The following is a 26,019-nucleotide window of genomic DNA, read 5'->3' on the forward strand; positions in this document are numbered from 1 at the left end:
CCACATAGGACGACATTATGTTCCATCTCCTATGGCCTTTTACACAGTAAAACCTTTTAATATTTCTGATGATAACCATGAACTGTTTGTCTGTTTCTTTGTGCACTTTGAAATGCTTTTTAAAAACTACTACTTGCCGTGCTATCTGCTACTGAAGTTATGTATCCACGCCGGGTCCGCCGGAATGTAGATTGATAATCAGGGGAAAATATACGCTGTAATATGAGGTAGTACGGTTTATAATATGGAGAGCTGGTCTGTAGTCGATCCAGGGGCGAGGTTTGACAGTCTTTACATGAGCTGGAATATCGGCTCGGGTACGGAGTAGTGAGGATTGCAATAGGGACGGCAATATATGCTAGCGGCAAAATTTGACTTATATTTGTCCATATATATCGCCACGTTGTTTGCAACGTAAAAGCGTCTCCAGTTGTCGATAATAGGAAAGAAAGAGTAGTCTTGTTTAGGATGCAGACAATGGATGCTGGGTACTGCTTTAACCTTGTGCCCTCGGCGTAGATTTTGTGGACTAATATCATATGTATATATCCATTGGAAATCTAGATAATTAATGGCAGCCTGTTGCAAATATCGGGGGACTTGTTGTGCAACAGTCCGGCGTTTAGTGGTACCAAAGTGTTTCATAATCATATAAATAGGCTGCGTGCTCTCCAGGGGTATTCTGAAGTATCGGGGAACAGCATTGGACTTTGAATGCACCGCATTCCGCGGTCGTATAAAATGATAGTGGACATTGCCGCTTGGTCCAGGCAATAGTCAGCTACCACCAGTACAGTGTCTGATTCAATACAGGATGATGACCTTTTCGTCTGAAAAATGGAATATGACAAGAGTAATCATATATTTTTAAGATTATGCCGATCATATAAAATGCCGTACGATATACTTCAAAATTCATGGTCACCTGATGTTAAGGGCAATTCATCGGCTAGAGGATCTCGCAACTAGTGATGAGGAAAGTTCTTTTTTTCTGCATTTAGATGTTGGCTATATAGGGATACACAGAGACTCGATCAATCTGTATATCTTCCCTGAAACATGGATCCAATCATTGTGATGTTCCGGGACATCAGACAAAGGGTGACGTTTCTCCCACTTCAATGACAGTATTAAGTGACCATATAAACCATGCTGCACAGTTGGCAGATGGCCATTGTATGAAAGAATGGACATGTAGAGTATGTGGAGGGAATAATATTTCCGGGGCATAAAGAAACAAACCCACGGGATGGTTCCATAGGTCTTTCATAGACTAGAACGCTTCCCTTTTCCCTCTGAATGCACCACGAAGCGTTCGAGGGTAGTTCAAGCAGCAGGTGATCGGAAACCGGCGGCGATCCAATAGGAATTAGATAGAGGATAAAGACCAATCACGTCCCATGGTACGAAAACCTCGTGCGGAGAGAGTCAAACTGGTGGCGCCAGAACTAATCTACTAGCTGCATGCAATCTCTCTCTGGGCTTCTGGGCTGTCATGTTATCACTAGCATCACCCCGCTAAAACGACATAGGAGGAGTATTTGCTACCAAGATATACTAGCATCTCATGAGGTACCAAATTAGGTAGGAGTCCTAAATCCCATGACTCGGCCAGACTCTCGTGAGTTCAATGACGGAATCTGTGGAAACGAGACTTGATTCCCAGCCACCAGACTAGCCCCTTGCATGCCGAGGCAAATAGACAAAGAACACAAAAAGAATCTGTCATGCAAAGAGAATGCGTGGGGTGTTCTGGCCAGTAGGATCAATAAGCTAGGGACGGTCGGTTAACTGTACCAAGATTGTGCAGCGGGGAATATTCTCGGCCGAAGAATGGAGGATACATGAGAAGATGAAGATTGAGGTTGCTGCCAGGATAGCCAGACTGGGGCGTATGTATGGGCATCGAGGTCGGGTGGAATTTATTACCGAAAGGCAAAACGAGGGGATACTGGAATGGGACTAGGGGCCTGACAAACTACGGAAAACTCCTTCGCTTCCATCCGACAGAGTCCATCGCGGGAGATAGAAGGAAGCGATTAGGGCTTTGATCCATTTTTAATATGTTTGCGGATGCCGAAGAACCTCATCAGGCTCCAGCACACCATCTCGATGCGATGGGGATGGTTCCCTGCCAGGGCCTTTTAGCACATGGCCATTTTACCAACCACAGGGTCGGGTTTAAGAATTCCGCTCGATGCTCATTCGCTGGGTAAAAATGCCACCCGCTGTGCTTGTTCATCGCAGTTCAACAATGGATCAGACGCAGACGCCAACTGGGGCCGCGGAGGTCAATCGACATTTCCCGCAAATGGTCCATTGGTACGCTTCTTACGTTTCATTCTTAGTGCTGTTCTGGTTTATTCTACGGACAGATCTGATTTGATTAATGCCATTATTATTGAGTTTGAATTTTCCTTATTATTTTCTTTTCTATTTCTTTTTTCTTTTTCTCGTCCCTGTTTTCGTTTTCCTTTTTTATTTTTTTGCGCTTTTCGAATACCCGTTATGTATTTTTATTCGGAAACGCCGTTGCGCTTTTTCAGGATGGACATAGAACACTAACTTATATCCCGAGTGATGTCTCCTTTCCCTCTCACAAGAGTTGTAACGACCGCCTGTTCTTCCTACAACCCTCGCCTGGACTGGCGTAGAGCCATATATGTCTGATCAACAACCTTCTCGCGCTCTAGCCCCTGTACCAGGTCAACCTCCAAGACGATCCATATCCTCAGACGATGTAGTCCCGGGGCGAAAGCATAAGACGACCGCATGTCGGGCGTGCAAGCTGAAGAAGCTCAAAGTAAGTGTCCCATCACAGCTCCCCTCACCGTTCCTTGAATAGACTATAACCTGTCACAGTGTCGTGGTGATCCACCATGCGAGCACTGTATGTCCAATGGTCTCGAGTGTATCGTCGATGAAATGGCCGATATGCGCCGGAAATTTGCCATGAAACGGAAGCTTGACCGTCTCGAGCAAGCTGAAGATGTTCTCCTGCGGCTCCTTTCTGCTTTGCGGGAGAGTGAGAACACTAAGATTGCTCAGCTACTTAATCTTATCCAGAGTAATGCCTCGTTCGCAGAGCTCCAAATATTCCTGGAGCAGACGTTCTCGCCGACTGAGCTTGAAAGCACGCCTGAACTCCGGGAGGTCCAGAGTCATATCTTGCGGCCGTCGGATGACGAGAGTGACGACTCAATGCAGGCCTCTGGCCGTCGTATGATGGATGTCCGTCGTTTGACTGACGTACCCGTGTATCGGGTACCAGCGAAGCCGTGGACATCTGTTACAGACAACGACGATCTTGTGTCTCACTTGATTTCGCTGTGGATCACCTGGACATATCCATTCTTTGATTGGCTCGATAAAGATGCCTTCATTCGCGATATGCAGGCTGGGGATTTGCGCTGTCGGTTTTGCTCCCCCTTTCTGGTCAACGCGATTCTTGCTGAAGCGAGTGTATGTAGCCTGGATGAACTGAGGAAAGAGCCTCAGGGACGAGAAGGTGATATTAACATAGAACTACTGCCAGTACTATTCCGACTATGCCGAAGTGTTCACTGTTCCCGGGGATATGCTTTCACGAGGAGGGCACTTTTACGACGAGGCTCGACAACGGCTCGAGCAGGAAGAAGTGGAACAGGGCCATGTCACTATTCCAACCATTCAGGGCCTTTTGATACTGTTCATTCGGTGGGTTACCGTGAGCGAAGATACAAAGAAACCACAGGCTAACTAGCATGCATAGCATGGTATTGATGGGCAAGGATCGTCTCGGTTGGATGTATCTTGATCTTGCGACGCGCGCCGCGGAGGAGTACGCTGCATCGCACCCTCCACGGCTTCCTAACGGCAAGTCAGAACGCACAGAGGAAAATGTGGTCAACCGTACACTGTGGGGTGTGTTCAATATTGCGTCGTAAGTTGGAAGCCTCCTGGGGCAATTGACATGCTGAGAAATTGTAGGACCGCTACGGTATCCCTAATGAAACATATAGATATTAGTCCACCTCAAAGGGCGCGTGTCCCCATTACACACGAAGACCCTCGAGATAAGTGGTCGCCGTACCCGCGCGATGCACAACCGGTCTGTGGTCACCATAATTGTGTGTTTGACCGGTGGTCCGATTTCTGCTGTATTACGATAGGAATTAGTCGTGCGTTTCACAAGAAGGATAACCCTCCCCCAAAGTCCGAAATGGTGTCTATTGTGAACGATATCTATCGTCAGCTCCAAGGGTGGTACGCCAACCTCCCTGAGTGTCTTCGTATCGAAGCCGCGGAGGTTCCTCACGTCTTGAGTATCCAGTTAGTTCGAATTATACCTTCTTGCCGGATTCCACCAGAGGAAAGTTCTAATGGATTCTCAGTCTGTTTTATCACACCACCGTCTTGCAAATATTTGGCTTCCTCCGCTCCAGCGGTGGCACCGAGCTTGATCCTGAAACTGCCGAGTCGACCCGCCGCCTCTGTATTTCCACTGCCCGGCGCATTTCCTCCCTGCTCAATATCCACCGCGACAAATGGGGCATTGATCGCATGGCTCCCTCGACTATACAATGGGTCACAATTGGTCTCTTCACTCTCCTGGAGGAACTAGACGATCCACACAACCGCAATGCATTTGTGGAACTTTGTATTATTGGACGTGCATTCTCGCGCCGGTTTCCCTTTGCCAAGGGTACCCTCCGCATGGTTCAAGTTTCCGCCAGAGAAACGAAGGTATCATTGCCGGCTGAGACAGATGCGCTGTTCACAGACTTCGAAGCGCAGTCTTGGCGCGAGAACGATGCACAGGGGTTCAGTAGCTTTTATCCGCATTTCTCGACCGTTATCCGACATGGACACGAACGCCAGGAGGGTGACACAATGGACCAATTCTTGGAAAAATGGGATGGCCTAACTCTTGAAGATGGAGAAGACAAGGAAAAGCATGGGGACTAGTTTGATGATTTATGAACCTAATGACTCAGAATGAATATATTCCAGAACGTCTTTGATTACAGGGAAATCGATCCCGAATGACTTCCGCAAGAGCTATATCTATGGTGGACACAGATGTAGGTTACAAAATATATCTAAACCCTCGATTGTCGGTCTGTCTCATCCGTGCTCTCTAATGCCGAATCCGTTTGGAAATCAATGGTTAGCTTTGTTTTCCGGTTAATGTGCATCCTTTGCTCGCGATCTCTCCGTCTATTTTCCCACTTCAGATAAACTCTAATGCCAAGAGAGAGGCATATTCTAAGCACAAAGTAGATCATCCAGGTGTTATATGCTGCCCTTCGTTGGATTAACGCCTGTCACGAACTTGATAATTTGGCGCCTCGGAACTGCGGAAGACCTGAGGTCCAACTAGATTCCCGACGCAGTATCCGACAAATAGCATTGCCCCTGTGCTGGATTTCTTCGTGTATTCAGCTGGATCCCTCACAAGGAGTCCTAATTTCAGGGGTAACATGGGCACATACGCACGCACAAGCCAGAACCCGATAAGACGACCCCGTTTCTTCTCATCAGAAAGAAGTTTTACCAGGTGACTAAAGTGTGAGAACCCATTAACACGCAATTTATAGTCGAAATTTGTGCAATTTCCCGGCTCCTATGGAAATACATTCGATCAAGTCCCAGCTGGAACCTCACCGCTGTCTGTGGATTCTTGAAGCTAACTCTTCCATTCTTGATAGGGAGAGTACCTAATAAATATTTCCTTTTAGGATTCCATAGAAATTGGCCGTCAGCCTGCGGTTGAGTTCTCCCTCCTGGTCCTGTGGACCTGAGATTCCAATGGAGTCAGCGACCTTTGCTGGCTTCAATGGGAGACGGCGCCTATCGGACACTGCGTACGTAGGAATCATATTATTATCATATTATTTATATCTTCTGCTTAATGCCATTTACTGTTATTCGTTGATATGGAGGCTCGCATATGTTTTCTTGCTGTATAAGTAGGGATTTGTGGCTGAATTTCCTTCCAGCTACCATGGTGCCCTACAACGGCATACATAAAGCTAGGTCGGCTGTACAAGAGCTGAAGCTGACACCACCTGGGCACCTAACTTGATGATACTATTGGAGATCAGATCCTCCGTATGGAGGCTTATACTGAGTTCCTTGTTGATCCAGCTTTGGAATTCCATCTCAATAAGCGAGTCCACGCCATTCTCGCGAATATTGCGCTCTTCGTTTATTTCATCTTCGGACACGTTTAGAAGACTGGAAAGCTTTCGTCTAATTTCGTGGGACATCACCACGCTAGCCTGCTGCATGCCCTCAGAGCTGACGAGACGGTCGCGTACATTAAGATTCCGTTCCGTGGGTACGTCCTTCGATATGTTTATTGTGCGTGGAGCTGCTAATTGCTGGAACAAAGGATCTGATAGGTACCTGGGTACAGAATTACCCGCCCCATCAGGTGATGAGGGACCATGGAGGCCGGTTATGACCTGAGAAGATGCCAAAGATAGGCCCCGACCGCTTGTGGCATATTCGATAACAGCCGATGCATCATCGTCTTCCATATCACCCAGGTCAACACTTACAGAACAGAGCCCCAGTGACATTCGATGGCGGATAAGCGCATCCTGAAATGTGCGCGTCGGTTGTGCATCAGATCCATTGCAAAGACCATCTAAACCCTTTATGGGCGATATGGCGGCGAAATAAGTAATTGAAGGCGAGGAAAATACACAGTGGACATTCCAAAGTCGAATTATCTCTTCCTGATGACCTCTTCTTGATGGTCGTTCTGAGATAGCTTCAACAGCGCGATGGCCCACACAAGGACGATAGATTACACCCTTTATGAGTGGAAGCTGCTGCTCTAATTCTGCGGCCAATTTCCGAAGATGCGGCTCATTGGAAAGATCCGAATGAACGAAGGAAACCGTACATCCTTGCTTTTTCAAACAGTCGAGTATGTCGTTGACTGTTTGATCGTTGGTATCAGAGCCAGGCGCTGAGGACAGAAAAATGAGATGCTTGGCACCTCTTCCAGCCAAACGGACTCCAGCCTTGAGGCCTAGAGAATCAACTGCGCCTATCATTATATATGATGCATTTTCTTCAAGCATAGGTGGCTTGAAGTCGGGCACAACGGGCACGGCGTGGTCTGAAGGTCGCATGATGACATTGCCGGCATTTGTATTCTGCAGTGAACCAAAGGCCTTATGCAGCTGATCGTAGCCAAAGACATTCACACGGTCCTCTGTGATATTTCGAGGGTCTGAAATCAGGTCCATGATATCGCCAAAGAGCTGCTGTACTATTCCCGGGAAGTTTGTGGCAATAGAAGGGAGATCAACGCTGGCAAACAGAACACTGTTGGAATTGGTCATTGCAGGGAGTCGTGTCTTTGGTTGAGGGATGCCTGTATTGATCTCTATAACCCTGCCAAATGGTGCGATATAATCGATGGTGGTAGCGTCAGTGGGGCGCGATGAAGGTGATAAAACAATGTCAACACCACCAGGGGCTTTCTGATTTAAGTAGTTTAAGAGGAATGGTGACTGGGCAGAAAAAATATGATCCTTTGCAAGACCAAATTCGCCTATGAGTTTCTCCTTCTCTTCTAGGCTGGCTATGGTGGCGAAGACTTCTACCCCGACCCATTGCGCATAGCGTATCGCAGCTTGTCCTATACTTCCAGTGGCATTGTGGATCAGGACCTTTTCACCGCTCGCCATTTTGCAGACATATTTCAGTGAGTATACAGCTAATGTCCACGATGCCAAGAGTGCTGCAGCATGCTCGAAGGACAAGTGTTTGGGTATTGGGGCGACTAGCCCTGAGTTCACCCGTAATACTGACCTTAGAGCACCTTCTCTCCCGGGTCGTCGGTCGGCGAGGCACATCACTCTGTCTCCACAATGGAGATCCTTCACAGACGACCCCACACGAGTGATGATTCCTGATGCTTCCCCGCCTAGGCCTCCCTGGTGGAGACCGCCTTTGGACACCACAAGGTCCCGATCGCCAAGACTCACTGCCCTGATGTCGATATCAACTTCATTCTCACCTAACCTGTCGGACTGGGCATCATCCGTCACCCAGACGAATTCCAGATCTGCACCAGCAGATTGACGGCCAACAAGCTTCAGCGGTTGTACAGCATTTTCAAACGTCCTTAAAACAGTCTGTGGCAGCGATATTCTGCTTCCAATTATGGACGTGGCATCCCAGTTGGGACTAACCCGGCTCGTCAAGATCAATCCTCCCCCTTCGATGTGATATTCAGCGTTGCGGTTCTGTGAGAGACTAGGAGAGAGAAATTGACGCCGAATAATGCGGAGAATCGCTTCTGCCGGGGTCCAGTCGATAGGGTGTTCATTGGAAACAGAAACAGTGACAAAGTTCTTATCATCTTTTGTCCCTGTGTTTCTCCCACTTCGAATAAGCCCTGCTGTAATGCCAAAAGCGGGATCGATTACAGGATCGCCAGACACCCATATCATATCCTTACACTGGAGAAGGAACTCTCGTATTCTATCCGAAGCAATCATACTATCAGCTGTTAGAGCAGGCTCGTCGTATTCTAACAGAGCCAGGCAAAGCTTGCTAGAAAGGTTGAGAGTAGAAGTTTCTGATAGCGTAGTGATGGACGAGTTGATCCCTAATTGCTCAAGCCCAGCTCTGAGCGTTGGAAGAACAGTCGGTTCTTTCGTATCAGGTAGAAGGATGACCAGACCGGTATCAGTTGGGACAGTTCTAAGAGGTTCCCCTTGAGCGGTGGAGACCATAAGGCTAATTTTTGAGAATTCAGGAATGTCTGAGCTCGGGAACTCGAGATCGATACCGGAAAACCCCGAAGACTGGAGATACCGGCTCCAAGTTCCTGTGGGGACATAGGGGCACCATCGTCGCTCAGACTCCGTGCCTAACCACCACCCAGATAACGGACTGAAGGAGATATTAGTCCATAGTGTATCCTGGCGAACACCCTCGTGGAAAATTAATTTCCCACCTGGCTTCATCAATGAGCGTATGTTTCTGAGTGTCTCGAGCAGATTAGGTGTCGCATGAAGCACATTACTTGCGACGACCAGATCGAAAGACGCCAACTGAAACCCCTGCGCTATAGGATCATTTCCAATATCAAGTCGCTTGTACGTGACAACGTCCCTCCATGGATACAGACGATTTTTTGCCTTTTCAAAAAAGCCAGGAGAGATGTCAGTGAAGACGTACTCCGAAATGGACCGTTCCGTATCCGGAGGAGACAGATAGGCTAGGACTTGGTTTGTAAATGATCCTGTTCCACCACCAATTTCGAGCACACAAAGATTTGATTTATTCCATTTCAAAAGAGACAGAAAATGTGTTAGCTTCTGTTGGATGGTTCCGATTCGAAAATCATCGTCATAATATTGCGTCATGAGATCGTCTTGCCCGAACATTAGGTGCAAGGGATCTATTTCTTTGCGGAAAAAGGAGGCTATTCGCGTTCCCATCCTTATCAAGAGTGCACCATCGCTGTTCATTGATCCGACGCGTTTGTATAACCGTGATTTGAGATCCTTATCATCTGCATACCTCTTCCAGAGATTGAAAGGAACTCTTGGTACAGAGTTGGTCAAAACATCTGCGGCAATGCTTTTGAGTGTGTCGTAGAAGCGATAGTAATGTGGCTCCAAATCAAATAGATCACGGCCTTTCATCTCAAAAAGCGCATCGGTCGAAAGGAGGGTCGCAGCAAGTTGTAGGTCAGTGAACACTTTGCACTCAAAATCATATTGGCGGTTCGGATGTGCTGTGCTTTTGGTAAATCTGTCAAAATAGTGGTTGTCAAGAAGATGAATATCAGGCTGCCATTCAATTGTATAGAACCGCGGTGGTGCTGGGGGCTGGAAGAGCTCTCCACTCGGTATGTGTTTCTCTAGCTGTATACCTTCGAAAGATACTGCAACTTCGGAAAGAGAAGGTTCAGGTACGACCTGAATTTGACAGCGCTGCTGATTGACTGCAGACGCTGTAACCCTGCTGAAACAACGGAACTGGGAATTTGGGCGGTATGAGACCTGGGAGGAGATCCAAACATGGTCAATGAACTTTGGCAAAAACAAGCCTTCTCCTTGCGGAGCTTTCGGGAAGGCATGGAGTGTAACAGCGGCTGAAGTGAGGAAAGATTCCAACGTGGCGGGATGTAAAAGGTGAGGGTGTATGTAATTCTCCGGCATGATTGAGCGGACGTCGGGAACTTCCGAGGTGACTAGGGAGCAACGGTTTTCACACCTACTCATCTTCACGCTTGAAAATTTCTGTAACGTTGGACCCAAGTGCAATCCCGTTGAGGCTAGCTGCTTGAAAATCTTTTCGCAGCTAACTAACTCCTGGCATTGATCCCCCTTAATAAGGAAATCTAGCCATTGTTTATTTGCTTCGCGGTCAACCTCCAATACTGCCTCAGACATATTCTCGTATTCAACTATGACGTATCCAGAACAATGTTCTATCCACTCTTCCTGAAGCTCTTCGTACGAGCTCACGTGGAACCTCCTCAATTCGTTTCGATCATCCACCGGCGTATATGATAAGCATATCTCAACGCCCTGGTTATGGTCTGGTATTGACAATAGTGCGTTTAGAGCCATTTGTGTCACTCGTATACCACGAACTGACCTGTTTTGGTCAGCCGTCTGTAAAGATGACTCGAAAACCATGGCAAGGAAGCCTGCTGGTGGGTATACGAATTGTCCATGAATCTTCCAAGAGTTAGACTAGTTCAAAAGGCACTGAAATGAGGTGTATAATGTTTCTTGGATGCTTACAGAATAATCCTTTAGCCATGGATTCTCCGTGAGGCGCAGAAAATGTCTGAACCTCGGATAACGTGGATCCCAGTCGATTGCTGGAGCTCCAAAGATGTCATGTCGGGGGTGACTGCGGAGACGGAAATTCTTTGAGAGTCTGCTCTCATAGATGACTCGACTGCTGTGATCAAAAGGGTATGGGGGCAAATCTGGGAGCAAGGCACATCCGTCAGACTGGGACTTGGCTCGATTAATCTCGTTTATTTTGACAGGATAGCCTCTTCCAGAGAGACCTGCCACTGTCTGAAGAAGACTATCATCATTTGAAACGTTGCGGTCCAAAGTTGGCCAATAGCCTATATGTGTGGAATCTACCGCCTCTTTGATCGCACTTCGAAGGGTGCTGTGAGCTCCGATCTCGATTATTTCGTCAACTGCTGGAGGACTGGATTCCATACAATGGTCCACTGCGGAATCATAACAAAGAGATTGCAAAGCAGCCTGAAATCTGACAGGTCCTACCATATTTGCACACCAATATGAAGAATCCAAGAAGGTGGCCTTAACTTCGTTCCCGGTGTAGGTAGAAAACATTTCCACTGAGGAAGGATTGTATTCGTCCTTCGGGGTTCTCAATGAGCCCATCGCATTCTGATAATCACTCGTGAAGGCTTTCATATGCGAGGAGTGGTAGGCTTTCCCAACGTTCAGTTTGCGAGCAAATACGCCTTTTCCATCCAGTAGGCGCCTCAAATTGTCGACCAGTTCCACGTCCCCTGAAACTGTCTGGTTCTTGGGGCTATTGAAGCATGCAATAGTTAGCACTCCGTCGGAGTCCATGTGTTTGACTTCATCTATATGATCCTGGAGATCGTCCGCGTTCAGCCCAACTGCCATCATTGCACCTTCATGGCTTATAGACCCATGTACAACTTGGCCACGGAAGTAAGCTACCTTCCAAGCTGATTCCCGGGATATTTTCCCCGCACAATATGCTGCGGCAATTTCTCCGGATGAGTGTCCAACAACTCGAGAAGGACTTATGCCCCAGCTTCCTAGAAGATCAACCATAGCAATTTGAATTGCCGTGCATAGAGGATGGGAAATGGCCGGTTCATTTATCCGAGTGCTGGTTTTATCGCGAGAAATCTCCTCTATGAAAAAGCATCAGCAGGACCATATTGCATGTATTGTAATCCTGCATACCAAATAGTTGCCATTCACTTCCCAGTGACCGGAAATATTGATCAGCAGCTTTTAGGGACCCCAAGAAAGTGGGATATCCAAGGAGTTGTTGGCCCATCCCTGCATATTGAGCTCCTTGGCCAGTAAATACAAAGCCGATTTTTGGTTGATTCCGCCAATAAAATGGTTTTTGGCTCATTTGGGACAATTGATGGTGGAGCTGCGAAACTGAGCTAGCCACGACGCAGGACGACCAGTTGAATCGTGTTCTTCTCTCCGTTAATGTGAAGGCTAGGTCGTCAATAAACCTTTGTTCCTCTTCAGATGACAAATTTTGTTTGCTGTGTATATAATTGGATAAGTGAGCTAATACCCGGAAGAAGGCACTCTCATCAAACCCAGATATGATGAAAAGTTTCGATGGAGATTTTGGCATGTTGATAGCGCCAGCGCCGTATGTGTTCGAAGAAATATGCGGAACTATTCGTGTGGAACTCGACGCCACGTCGTCAGATGTTGGAAAATAAGCGTCGCTGTCTGAGGATACCGGCTGTCCCTTTTTCCATTGCACAGGACTTCTGTATCTCACAGGAATGCCGTGCGTTTTGAGAAAACCGTTTGCATCATCCAAGATGCAATGTGAGTTAGTGCCACTAAGTCCAAAACAACTGATAGAACCTCGACGAAGCCCAGGACGTGGCCATGGCGTACATTCTGTTGGGAATTTCAAGTTCAGCGATTTTGTCTGAATCTTCATGTTTGGTTTCTCAAAGTTGAGATTTGGAGGAATGATGCCGGTCTCGAGAACCAGGATAGTCTTTATTAGACCCGCTATGCCAGATCCACCTTCCAAATGACCAATATTCGATTTCAGAGCACCAACGTACAACGCCGTACTCCGGTTAGCTGTGTCAAATCCGCGGCTTATGGCATGAGCTTCCACGAAGTCTCCGGCCTGGGTCCCAGTGCCGTGGCTTTCAATGTAGCACGTATCGCTCGTATCTAAACCCGCAGAATGGTATACTTTGCGAATCAACTCCTCTTGGGATGATAGGCTTGGATACGTTATCCCCGGCGTACGCCCATCGTGATTAAGGCCTGTCCCACGAATCACGGCTCTGATAGTGTCCCCTTCACTGACCGCATCAGAGAGGCGTTTGACAATTACGGTCCCTACTCCTTCACCTCTGGCGTAGCCACCAGCTCTGTGGTCGAAGGCAAAGCATTTTCCTTCAGATCCCACAAATCCAGAATAACTCATTCCAATCATGTGATGAAGGTATCCGATAGCATTGACCCCGCTGACCACTGCCTATAAATTGTAAGTCAAGGAGTGCTCCATACTTACATGTATAACATTACCAATCTGCCGAGCAGACTTACCATATTACTTTCCTTTGCTTTGAGACTCTGGCAGGCTAAGTGAAGGCCAACTAGACTACCTGAGCATGCCGTGTCAATGGTCAGGCTCGGCCCACGAAAGTCGTAAAACCAACTAACTCTCCCCGAAGTCAATGAGTTATCTGTCCCAGTAGGCTTGTACTTTAGCATTATTTCAGGGTCCATATTCAGGGCATCTGCATGATCGTGATTGTACCCATTCACAAATACAGAGGTTTCAGAGGATATTGCACGTTCCATAGGGATACCCGCTTTGACGAACGAAACCCTTTTGTCAGCCGCTCCATGTCCCTAGCTACTATCGGACGCGATCAGAAAAGATAGGCCATAGAAGTACTTACCATTCTCCAGAGCATGGTACACGTTTTCCATGACAAGACGATGCTGGGGATCTAAACTCAGAAGTTCGGTCTTGTTCATTTTGAAAAATGCTGCATCAAAGCATACGGGGCTTTCCTTGAGGAAATGAGCGTTTTTCGAGTGGAACTGGATATCGTTGTCAATATTCAGAGGAATGGTGTGTTGGTCGGCCAGCTCACTGTTCCTCCATGATTCGGATCTGGATGATAAAACGCCATGGCGTTAATCCTGTCCTTTGGAAAGGGACTTTTTGTCTCCCGCGCGCTCATGAGTAAATCCCAGAAACTGTCCACGTTTTCCGCATCTTGCGGATAGCGAACCGCGTACCCAATTATTGCGAGTGGTTCCATGTCGGTGGCTTCAAACAAACGAACCTATGATCTTTCACACTGTGGTCTCTGTGTAGGGATCTGAGATTTGGGGTGAGAAGTAAAGTCTATTATTTCAACCCTGTGAAAAGATCTGTTCAGCCAGGAATCCGGAATATTCATCTGGCACCAGACGGTGCGGATATATACACATGCTGATCCGTCACCATTCCCATATTTCCCGGATATTGTTTTATCACTGTGAGCCCACTCCCAAGTACAGGTGGGTCTATTTTCAAACTCAGTACTTCCTTTTTGTGCGACCTGCTTTCAACTCTAATTCCCAGCGTCATCATGTTTTCAAAACGCAAGGTAGTAGTATAGTATGGATTGAAATACGTCTGTCATACCAGTTTTACAGAGCGATACCAGCTTCTGCCTTGCTTATTGAGTTTTAATATCTCCGCATTGAGTCATTCTGCAGATGGGGTCTGAGAACCAAGATATGTAGATTACGCCTCACCTGACTCGTGTGCAGACTGTGGGCCTCATAATTCAAGAAGGAATATAGGGCTCTAGGATTAGAAAGAGTAGTCATCCATATCATTGGCTTTTTCAGACCTACCACCATAATGGCCTAGACCATGTTTCACGCCTTGCATTTTGTAGTTTGGGCGAAGGATAAGACTTGACTAGGCAAATCAGCTAATATGAGGATATCTACGGAATAGGTTACTCTTCCCAGAACGAATCGACTTAGAAAGGGAAACTGATGGTGAATCTATTCATATTGCCCTTAAAAGGTAATACACCGGGGAATTCGCTACTTACAAAATAGCGGTAGTCACAATACGCAGCAATACGAAAACTACTAAAACTACTAGAAGGGGACAAAACGAGTAGAATACTTTAAGAGAAGTACACCATTGCTTGTGGAGCATCAGAGAACTGGTCACTCTGGGTAAATTAAAGGACTCTATGAGATCCATTCCACCATATGCCTCCTTTACCCCACCACTAGCAAGAGTTCTCTTATATCATTGCATAATGTTAGGGTAGTCATGACGCATCCTCTTATCAATGACGAACTTGAAACCTCAGTATATTGCCGAAGCCATACTGATATCCGCCAAACTTATTGTATTTTCAGTTGCCACCCATCTTCGGCCTTTTATATGCCCTTCTAGGCAATGAAGTCCTCGTTGAATTTTTCCAGATTAATATCTTTAGTCTTCTGATATAATGCCCTTCGTTGAATGCGCCACAAACCCAACGACAATGTAGGCTCCATAGTCTCATTATTTGCCAGGTGTTAAATTCACTGCCGGATGGTTGCGCGCTCCTCGATGTCGTTTCCAGGGAGTCTATTGTTCCACGGACCAGATTCAGCAATATACTGGGCTATAGGTCAGATTCAAAGATTTTGAAACCGTTGGCTGCTCGGAAAACAGGGACTTTCCCCATCGGGTAATCCGCGGAAAATTCCGGGGTATTGTTATCACGCCGGAAAACAAAGTCAGGCGTAACCGTGATTCCTAGATTGTTCATGTTTGCAACAGCCATAATATGAAGGACATAATGTTAGAGAGCCATGGTCCAGTGGGCGGTGACGCGTACCTTCATCGCCCGGGGATTTGGCATGAAGTTAAAAGTATACTGTAATCCAATTGGGGCCATTTTTGACGTGAAGAATATGCTTAATATTGAACTGAAAGTCTATTTCCAACCGAGGAGTCTCTGCCCACCTCTCCTTGCCAATGGGCTCCGTAAAAGCTTACTCTCCATGGGTATGGAAATATTTTCCGGGCTTTTATAGACCAGTGGCCTATTTTGTATTAGTCCATGTGGAATATGCAGTAAGCCTTATCGGGAAGGGCTTTGAGTTGATTGTAGTGCATGAGGAATATGCAGTAAGCCTTATCGGGAAGGGCTTAGAGTTGATTGCAAACTATATCAGATAGGTGATAAGATCGGTCACTTTCTGAGATGGTCCAATAACAGACATGGATTGAAGTGCCATCATTATTATTCCAAGCTATCGGCCGATTCTCTAATCCTTTGCCACACCAATGTCGGTTTCTGTAAAACTCCCTGCTTATAGGTTACTTTAATATCATGCATAACATGCTGTACAGAAGTGAGACATGTCTTTACCTCTAAGTCAAGGAATATTGGTGATGCCAAAATGAGCTGGTCACCTGAAAGTGTGACGCATCTCTTTTGGATTGAGCCCTCCAGCCCAGGCTCGGAGCACATTTCCATGTGATGATTCAGTATAGCGTTTCCGTCGGGTTGTTTCTCACACCAGTAACGACCAGTATATGCTAGGAGATCATGGATAGTCTTCTTGATTTTTTTTGTGACCGAAGGCATTATTTGAACCGCCATATACCCATTAGGCGCGTAGGTAATGATCCCTCGTGCGTCTTTTCCCATGGGGTAAATGGTCTCTTTACCATCTGGAAGATCTGACCGACATTCAAGAAGTGACCATGATCCAATGAGTAGCTGTTCAATATTCGATTGCCCTGCCATCTGCAAATGTTAGAGAAGATTTATAACAATGACAGAGTTCCCTACACTGTGACAGTAAGACTGGCCTAGTAGTTGAACCGCAGCAAAATATAGGCAAAGCAGGATCGAAGAAGTTTCGGTATTTGTAGATTTGAATGTGCTAAAAAAACCTTTGAAAAGGGGTCTTCTTAATGATTTAGCAAAAATAATTTATAATTATTCACATTCGAGCTGCCATGCTGTCAAATTAAGTAATATTCATGCAAGGTCCGCTGCGTGCACCATTCGCTTAATCCGCTCAATTATATCGGTAGTAAGACCTTGTTCCCAGGGAATAGAATGACCCCCTCTATGCACGATCTCCTCCTTGTCCAGAGATTGGCACATGCGCGCCAGGCCTTGGGACTGGACGTAGTACATGTCATTGCTCGAATAAACGTGAACAGTCGGGATCCAAATCTTGGTAGGATTGCCTATTCCGTATCTGCGCAGAAGGCTCTTGCCTTCCAGTCCCGGGTATTCCGTTCGGTTCATGATTTCAGGAATTTCATGTCTTATTTCATCTGAAATATCCTCACCAGTGACCTCATCGCGGAAGCTTCCGTCATCTAACGCTCGAAACAAGGATGAATCCACATCAAAAGGCATACTAGCACAGAAGAAAACCGCGCATTTTACCGGTAGTTCGGGAAATGGATAACTTAGCAGGTAAGATGCAGCAAGGGAAGCCCCTTGTGAAAACCCTATTATGCCATCGAATGGACCTTCGGCATCTAGAGTCTGGTCGATGATACCAAATACACTGCGCACTTGGTCTGGGGTGGGAAGTGTGAAGAATGAATAATATGGACCAGCCGTCAATCCTTCGACCCCTATACCACAATTAGCATTGAGAATTGAGAATGATGTATCTCAATATGAACCAACCAGGTCCAGGCGCAGATGGAAGATCCCCTTGTATAAAAACAAACTCATATTTGGGACCCAACTCAGAGATGAGAGCCGAAAGCTGGGTCTCGAGAACTTGTGCACTCGATCCTATTCCGTGAAGACAGAGGAAACGCATGATCATGAGTAGACTATAGTTGCGTAATAATTTTCAAGATTCAACAAGCAGAGTATGGGACAGCGCTTGTTCCTTACTACCCTTTGACAATCTCTCCGAGATTATAAACAGGAATATCACACGTAAGGGTTATGTACCATGCACACGCACCAGGGCCTAAAGGGCCATTATATCAGATCCCGATAAGCTTTCGGACAATGGAATCTGCAGGTTTCTTCTACCTTGCGGCCCATACTCAAGAGCCATTTGGAAGGGAGCTCTCTGTCACTTGATAGGAAGTGGACGAGTGGACCGCACATAATTTGAAGAGACACGCTGATAAGGGAATTATGCTCTATGGTGACGTTATATTTATTAGGTCGCGTATTCAGATGGTGCGCATGTAACCAGAAAGAGTAAAATTTCCGTCGATAACGGGATAGCGGTGGGCTCGGTAAGACTATGGTAAACTTTGAGGTATTACCGTCACAAACCCATACACTGTAGATCTGAATATTGTATGACTAACCAATTATCCTAAGCACGATATTGCGTTTATATTTCAAAGTAAATATTATATGAGAAAAGTATATAAGAGATAATCATCGTTTGGCTTTTTGGGACCAGACATATCAAGTAGCCATCAGCGACACTAAAGCAGGAGTTACTCGATCAAGAATATATAAGAAAGCTGTGAGAATTCATAATGTCAGGCATCAACCAGGAAAAGGTTACTCCAATCGCCATTGTTGGTTGTGGTGGCCGATTTCCTGGAGATGCCTCCAATCCTGACCGTCTATGGGAAATCCTTAGGGATTCAAAAAGTACTCTGTCAGAGACACCGAGGAATAGGTTCAATGTGGATGCTTTTTATCATCCTCAGCCAAGTCGCCCAGGATCTCAGAATTTCAAAGGTGGACATTTCATGAATCTGGCGATTGATGCTTTTGATGCCCCCTTCTTTACCATCCCACCTTCTGAGGCGAGGGCAATGGACCCCCAGCAACGAATGTGTCTGGAAGTTGCATATGAGGCGTTGGAAAACGGTGAGCTTCCTGGAACAAAATATATAGGTGTTAAGGACTAATGGTCTTTATTTCCCAGCGGGTGTTCCTCTCAGCAAAGTTTCAGGTTCCCCAACGTCATGTTATGTAGGTTGTTTCAATCATGATTATCGGAATATTTTGAACAAGGATGAAACAACCCTTCCCTTTTACAATGCAACAGGGACAGAAGCGTCTTGTCTCTCTAACCGTGTTTCATGGTTCTTCAATCTGGCTGGCCCAAGCATGACTGTTGATACGGCTTGTTCGTCATCCCTGGTGGCTCTCCATCTTGCGTGCCAGAGTATTCGAGCTGGGGAATCGGAGATGGTATGTATAATTTAATGGAATGCCAATGCAGGAAGATAAAACTAACCAAAATAGGCACTTGTCGGCGGGGTGAATATCATATCGTCGACGGAAATGAATATGCAGCTATCAAATCTACAAATGATATCACCAGACAGCAAATCCCAAACCTTTGATACCAAGGCTAACGGCTACGGCCGCGGCGAAGGAACCTGCTTCATCGTGATAAAATCTCTCGACAAAGCTATTGCAGATGATGACGTGATCCGAGCCGTTATCTGCAACTCTGGGAGCAACCAAGATGGAAATACCCCGGGACTGACGCTTCCCTCAAGGAACATGCAAGAGACCTTGATTCGAAAGGTCTATGAGGAAGCTGGATTGAGAATGGAAGAAACAGGTTATTTTGAAGCCCACGTGAGTCACCAGCATAGATTCGTTGGACTTCCGTTAACAAATTGTAAGGGCACGGGGACTGTCGCGGGTGACTCGACAGAGACACGAGCACTAGGAGAAACGATCGGTAAAGCCAGGCCGCTAGGTCAACCACTCTGGGTGGGGTCAGTGAAGGCAAATATTGGTCACCTGGAAGGCGGGAGTGGATTGGCAGCAGTCATAAAGACAATCTACATTCTGGAGAAGGGAATTATACCCCCGCAGATTTGGTACGAAAGCATAAATCCTCGCATTCGCCTGAAGGAATGGAACCTAGCTGTTCCGACAGAAGTAATGGAATGGCCATATCCCAGTCCACGGAGGGCAAGCGTGAACTCTTTTGGGTTTGCTGGCGCCAATGCGCATGTCATTCTAGAAGACGCAGACTCTTATCTGCAAAGGAGTGGCAGAGCGAGCCGGAAGGTGACCACAGGGTCCATCCACAGCCCTACCAGATCCCAAACCTCCTCCGATGACTCAGGCTTCCTCGGATCGGGGGTAGATGAAAATTCCACCGGGTTGGAGTTGTTCCCGAAGCTAGTTGTATGGTCCGCTCATGAGAAAGGCGGCCTGGAGCGGATGTCAGAGTTATGGAAGGGGTACCTGAGTGGAAAAATCAATGCTCGCAGTCAATCAGGCAACTACAATATTCTCAAGGATTTAGCATATACGGCTGCGAGACGACGCACCCACTTCCCGTGGAGATCATTCGCGGTGCTCTCAAGGCCAGAAGACATGATTTCTGGAGCGGCAGACCTAGCACCCCCGGTCCGAACGCTCCAAAAGCCGAAATTCGCTTTTGTTTTCACCGGCCAGGGTGCGCAGCACTACGCTATGGGCCGACGTCTGATGGAATACGATGTTTATGCTGAGAGCCTACGACGAGCGGATAAATTCCTGAATTCTCTTGGTTGTCCTTGGTCACTTATTGAGGAACTTTTGCGTGACGAGGAGTCATCACGGGTAAACCCCGCTGAATTCAGTCAACCGCTTTGTATCGCATTGCAAGTGGCTTTAGTCGATTTGTTGCGAAGCCTTGGTGTCTGGCCACCGGAATTTGTTATCGGTCATTCGGGAGGAGAAACAGCTGCAGCGTATGCCAAAGGCGCCTTGACGAGCGAATCGGCGTGGAAGGTCGCTTATTATCGCGGCCGGGTATGCTCTGTTCTTCCAGATGTCAAGCCAGAGCTCGGAATCGATGGCGACATGCTCGCTGCCGGAATCGGTGAAGAGACTGCGAAGGAATATATTAAAAATGTGCACATGGGAGAGCTGGTTGTTGGTTGTGTGAATAGCCCCACGAGTGTCACATTATCTGGTGACGTTTTGGCTATCATCGAAGCTGAGAAACTCATTAAGGGTGACGGGCATCTGGCCAAACGACTAGGAGTAAATAGGGCCTATCATTCCGGACACATGAAGGTGGTTGCAGATATGTACCATGATCTTCTGCAAGACGTCCATGGGCTCCCTGAAACTCCCAGTTCCCCCAAAATGTATTCCTGTGTGACAGGAGAATTGATTCATAACTCTGAACTTGGTGGAGAATATTGGGTCACTAATCTACTAAGTCAGGTTAAATTTGCGCAGGCCATGAGTGGACTTATCAAACATACTGATAACCACAGAGTGAAAAATAACAAGGGGTACTCCTCTGTGAATCTGTTGCTGGAGATTGGTCCTCATGGTGCTCTTCAAGGCCCAGTTAAACAAAATCTAAAGGAAGCAGATGCAAAGTGCACCAGCATTTCCATATTGGACCGCAAGAAGGATGCTGCACAGTGCCTCTTGGAAGCAATAGGTGTCCTTTTTCAGCATGGCTACGACACGGATATTTCGGCAGCAAATTTCCCTCCCACCAGCGGAGTCCCAAAGCTTTTGGTTGATTTACCACCATACCCATGGAATCATTCTAACCGTTACTGGCACGAGTCTGCAATTGCTTCCGGTTATCGCTTCAAAAAATTTCCCCGAAAAGACCTTCTTGGACTCAGAGATAATGAGGATAATCCCTACCAGCCGCGCTGGCGCCAATTCCTGCGCCTGTCGGAGAACCCATGGATGGAGGATCATCGCGTGCAAGGGAAGATCATATATCCGGCTGCGGGGATGCTTGTCATGGCACTTGAAGCAACAAGAGAAATCAGTAAGACTGGGAGACGGATTGAGGGGTTCGAGTTGCGAGATGTCTCTATTAAAACAGCTATCATCATTCCCAAAGGGGAAGAAGGTGTTGAGACACTGCTACATATGCATCCCTGGAAAGCGAGGAGTCAGGCCTCCGAGCCTTCTGGATGGATGGAATTTTCCATTTACTCAAGGATTTCTCATGATCCCTGGGTACAAAATTGCACAGGTCTTGTGCGCACAGAGTATGAACCTGAAACAGAGACAGATACATTCACAGATGAAACAGTCCGAACCAATGCGCTATATCATTCTGAATACATGCGCGCGCGGAAGACTTGCCAGCGGCATATACAATCCGATGAATTCTATAATGGCCAATGGAAGTTTGGACTCGAATTTGGAGAGACTCTCCAGAACGTACAGGACATCCACACGACAGAGGAAGAGATGGTATGCTTTGTTAGGACTCCCAATGTGAGAAGTCACATGCCACATGGCTTCACCCATGAGCACTTAATCCATCCATGCACCCTTGATCCTATAATCCATTCGTCCCTTGCAATATTGAACGGTGGAAATGCCGAGAAAGGCGCATCAGTCCCCATATCTGTCGGGCGAATGGTGATTTCTGGAAAGGTCTCCTCAGATCCAGGTACAGTATTCAGTGTACACTCTTCAGCAAAGTCATATGGCCTGAAAGGTGGAGAGTTGTCAATCAGAGCTTCAACGAGAGAATGGGATAAGCCTTTGATCATATTCGACAAACTCAGAGTAACACATTTAAGTGGTGGGAGTTCTACCAAAGATGGCCTTGGGGGAGAAATGAGAGAAATCGCAAGCAAGATGCATTGGGATTTGGATGTGTCGCAATTCAAAGATGGAAACATCGAAAAATTCCACAATTACAGAAGACTCCAGGATACCCGCATACGTTCAGTGGATTCATTTATTCGATTACTTGGTCATAAACACCCAGACCTAAAGATTCTAGAGGTAGGTGTGGACAACGATGAGATTACAGGAAAGCTCCTCGCGTCTCTCAAAGGCCGTGACGGTGAATCAACTCCTTGGCTACAGCAATACACAGCAACCTCGCAGAAGCTAGAGGATGTGGAGAGGCTACAAAAGCTCTTCAGCTCGTGGGGACCATATTTTAGGGCTGTTCAATTGACGCCGGATCGGCGTTGGGAAGACCAAGGTCTGGAACCTCATGGTTATGACTGTGTAGTTGTTAAGACAGAAATTGGCACCAGCGAGACAGATGAGCTTCTTGCTCGACTAAGGCCGTTTCTGAAGGATCAAGGAAGTCTCATTATTCTTCCTTCAAGTTTCCCTCCTGAGTTTCATGGAGTCTTGAACAGTCAGCTCCGCAGACATAAGTTTACGGGGCTTGATTACTCGGGAACCGAAGACGCGGGTGCTGAAGCCGGATCGCTGTCATCCGTTCCATTCCTGATATCAAGTCTGGACAATGGTACCGCTTGTGTCCCAGACGAGATTGTTGTTGTTGGCCCATCAAAGCCCAGTTCAATGTTCCATAGTTTAAAGAAACGACTGGAAGCGCATGAGGTTGAGGCAGTGCATACAACGCTTTGCGGCACGGAAAATATTGATATCGCAGGCAAAAACTGCATAATTATATCGGATTTGGAGCGTCCTATCTTATTCGACATCACAGCTAAGAATTTCTTATTACTGAAACGGCTCTTGCTTGAGTCACAGAGTACGACCTGGGTTACCTCCGGGGCCACTATTGAGTGCAGTAATCCGAAAGCTGCCCTTGTCACTGGGCTCGTCCGCACCATAAGGCAGGAGCATCCAGAAATTTTATTGACAACACTTGACCTGGATCCTACTCAGAGTGATAATGACAGAAATGTTAGCTTTGTCATCCATATCCTTCGACGACATGCAGCAGGAGATATCGATCATGAATTCGCCGTACGAGATGACTATCTCCTGATCCCACGCATCCAACTAGAACGACGACTGAACCATTATTCATCTATTCTTCGAGACGGACCTACACCACAGCCTAGCCCGTTGAAGCAGCATGACAGGAACCTTGCCCTACGCCTTGGAATCCCTGGTTTATTTGATTCAATATATTTCGACGAAAACCCATCCATGCATGAGCCACTGCGAAAAGACGACATCGAGATAGAAGTCAAGGCGTCTGGACTGAGTTCCATTGACCTTCACTCTGCACTAGACCAAGTTCGAGACCCTGTATTTGGACATGAATGCAGCGGGGTGGTTCGCAAAATTGGCTCGAATGTGACCAACTTCAAGATGGGAGATCGAGTCATGACGTGGTGTTCGGGAGCATTTGCTAACATTGTGCAAAGTCCGTCATGCATGGTACAGCACATGTCAATCGGAATGTCGTTTCAGACAGCGGCTTCGCTTCCAATAAATTATTGCACTGCATATCAGGCATTGGTAGAATGTGCACGGCTTGGCGAAGGAGAAAAAGTCCTTATCCATTCTGCCGCAGGAGGTGTTGGCCAGGCCGCGATTATGATCGCACAAAACCTTGGCGCAGAAGTATGCGTGACTGTTGAATCTCGGGAAAAAAGATCTCACCTCATGGAGACGTACGGAATTCAACAGGATCGCATATTCCATAGTCGTCAGGTCAATTTCTCACAAGGAATCATGCGAGTTACAAAGTCTACAGGCATCGACGTTGTGCTCAACTGTTTGTCGGGAGAGTCAGTTCAAAATTCATTGGCGTGTTTGGCCCCATTTGGGCGCTTTATAGAGATAGGGAAGAGGTGGGCCGGTAAGTAAATTATGATACTAATGCATTTGATGTTGGCTAACTTGCCGCAGCTGAGCATTCAGACATCGACGCCCTCTCTACCAAAAATCTGTCCTTTCATTTGGTTGATATAGTCGGGTTGTTTAATACATGCAGTGATCGGGCATCAAAGCTCTTCGAAAACGCAATCAAGTTCTATCATGGAAAGAATTGCCAGCCAGCAACTCCATTGATGGTTAAGGGCTTCTCAGAGATTGCCGATGGGATGCGCCTCCTCCGCAGCGGAGAACATATTGGTAAAATCGTTTTTAAAGCTGATGATTTTGAAACGGTGATGGCCATTCCACCCGCCCCAAAACCCGCAGAATTTCACGCCAACGCAACCTATATCATTATTGGTGGTTTTGGTGGGCTTGGGCATCATATTGCCAAATGGATGGCTGAGAATGGCGCCAGAAACCTAGTTTTCTTATCAAGAAGTGGTGCGAATCAACCTCATGCGAAGAGTGTGCTCGCAGATATTGAGAGCAAGGGGGCGAAGGTCAAAGCATATAAATGCGATATCGGACATCTAGAGCAGGTGGAGAAAGTCATGAACGAGATAACGGCGGAAGGCCAACTACCAGTTAGAGGAATCGTTCAAGCTGCTATGTCCCTTGCGGTAAGTGGGCTGTCCAGTACTGCTATCTGGTGAACCTCCTAATTTGCCTCTCACAGGATTCCACGTTTAGGCAAATGACACCGAAACAATGGGAGTTGAGTACAAACACAAAAGCCTTAGGAACTTGGAATATCCACGTTGCTGCACCAAGAGACGTGGACTTCTTTATAATGCTTTCGTCTGTCTCCGGAGTTATCGGGTTGCGTGGTCAAGCAAATTATGCCGCCGGTAAGCCACCCTTTATATAGGAATTTCTTCTTCGCGTTAATAAGCATAAATCAGGTAATACGTTCCTGGATGCTCTGGCACATTATCGTCGGTCCCAGGGAATGACGGCTATGTCATTAGACGTTGGGGCTGTTTTCGACGTGGGCTACATGGCTCAAAAGCCCGATATGAAAGATGTCATGAGATCTCTTGGCTTCATTGGACTTACCGGGGCTGAGCTGGCTGGAATCATTCAGGCTGGTATTACCGATACTGAGTTTCATCACTCAGATCATGCTCAGGTGATCATTGGGCTAGCATCAGGCGGCTATCTGGCAGCCGAAGGGATTGATCTGCCATACTATTTCTCCGATCCTAAGATGTCACACCTGAAACAGATTGGCGCTACTGGCGAGGGAGGCAATAACTCCGGACCTGGTCTACCGGAGCAATTAAACAAAGCAGTTAGCCGGGCATCTGCCACAGAAGCAGTATCTGAAGCCCTTCGAGCCAGGCTTGCAAAACAGATGATGGTCAATATTGAGGACGTCGATGCATCAAAGCCGGTGAGTGGATATGGCGTGGACAGTCTGACGGCAGTAGATATCCGGGCATGGAGTTTGAAAGAGGCACAGGCTGATATATCCATTCTGGATATCGTTAACAATTCGGCTATCATGTCTCTGGCACAGACTATTGTGGAACGGTCGAGGATACTGGAGAGTAAGAAATTGGAGGATTAGACACCGCAGGCGAATATTACATGATATAACTAGACACGGTAAACATTTAACTATACTTTGTCGCTCACAGAAGCATTTATGCACTCTATCGGATGCCAATAGTGTCTATTTGTACAAGCCATAGACATATCGCTACACATTGACTGTATAGATCGTCTGTCCA

General features: G+C 46.9%; 4 protein-coding genes across 4 annotated transcripts; 2 read left to right on the plus strand and 2 right to left on the minus strand.

Moving 5' to 3' along the window:
• The first annotated feature begins 2,467 nt into the window (after positions 1-2,467).
• BDV59DRAFT_183979 (Zn(II)2Cys6 transcription factor) lies at positions 2,468-5,117 on the plus strand. Its single transcript, XM_073690613.1, has 6 exons — positions 2,468-2,803; positions 2,863-3,462; positions 3,536-3,696; positions 3,752-3,922; positions 3,970-4,311; positions 4,374-5,117. Exons 1-6 carry the CDS (start codon positions 2,663-2,665, stop codon positions 4,945-4,947), a joined length of 1,989 nt encoding a protein of 662 aa, XP_073545447.1. The 5' UTR covers positions 2,468-2,662; the 3' UTR covers positions 4,948-5,117.
• An 897-nt stretch (positions 5,118-6,014) lies between these two features.
• On the minus strand, positions 6,015-14,047 carry BDV59DRAFT_194827 (uncharacterized protein; the record flags this gene model as incomplete). Its single annotated transcript, XM_073692459.1, has 17 exons — positions 6,015-8,365; positions 8,465-8,505; positions 8,542-8,659; positions 8,690-8,745; positions 8,785-8,813; positions 8,847-8,999; positions 9,030-9,149; positions 9,186-9,436; positions 9,470-9,474; positions 9,505-9,536; positions 9,567-10,169; positions 10,200-10,703; positions 10,770-11,905; positions 11,958-13,248; positions 13,320-13,588; positions 13,679-13,823; positions 13,877-14,047. The coding sequence occupies 17 exons, from the start codon at positions 14,045-14,047 to the stop codon at positions 6,015-6,017; spliced, it is 7,275 nt and encodes a 2,424-aa protein (XP_073545448.1).
• A 2,730-nt stretch (positions 14,048-16,777) lies between these two features.
• BDV59DRAFT_204164 (uncharacterized protein) lies at positions 16,778-17,167 on the minus strand (the record flags this gene model as incomplete). The annotated part of the gene is made up of 1 exon (XM_073694397.1): positions 16,778-17,167. One exon carries the CDS (start codon positions 17,165-17,167, stop codon positions 16,778-16,780), a length of 390 nt encoding a protein of 129 aa, XP_073545449.1.
• Positions 17,168-18,270: 1,103 nt separating this feature from the next.
• On the plus strand, positions 18,271-25,856 carry BDV59DRAFT_209620 (uncharacterized protein; the record flags this gene model as incomplete). The annotated part of the gene is made up of 32 exons (XM_073695427.1): positions 18,271-18,610; positions 18,669-18,937; positions 19,043-19,333; positions 19,382-19,400; positions 19,431-19,439; positions 19,482-19,528; positions 19,559-19,581; positions 19,666-19,754; positions 19,785-19,849; positions 19,889-19,894; positions 19,928-19,950; positions 19,981-20,212; positions 20,285-20,304; positions 20,335-20,417; positions 20,457-20,506; positions 20,540-20,576; positions 20,622-20,711; positions 20,742-20,787; positions 20,836-20,921; positions 20,982-21,055; positions 21,089-21,152; positions 21,195-21,299; positions 21,330-21,466; positions 21,503-21,581; positions 21,618-21,707; positions 21,741-21,898; positions 21,929-21,955; positions 21,992-23,828; positions 23,979-24,266; positions 24,317-24,906; positions 24,963-25,134; positions 25,189-25,856. The coding sequence occupies 32 exons, from the start codon at positions 18,271-18,273 to the stop codon at positions 25,854-25,856; spliced, it is 6,114 nt and encodes a 2,037-aa protein (XP_073545450.1).
• Between the last annotated feature and the right edge of the window lie 163 nt (positions 25,857-26,019).

Source organism: Aspergillus ambiguus, assembly GCF_047715705.1.
Source record: "Aspergillus ambiguus strain CBS 117.58 unplaced genomic scaffold BDV59scaffold_30, whole genome shotgun sequence".
Classification (NCBI taxonomy): domain Eukaryota; kingdom Fungi; phylum Ascomycota; class Eurotiomycetes; order Eurotiales; family Aspergillaceae; genus Aspergillus; species Aspergillus ambiguus.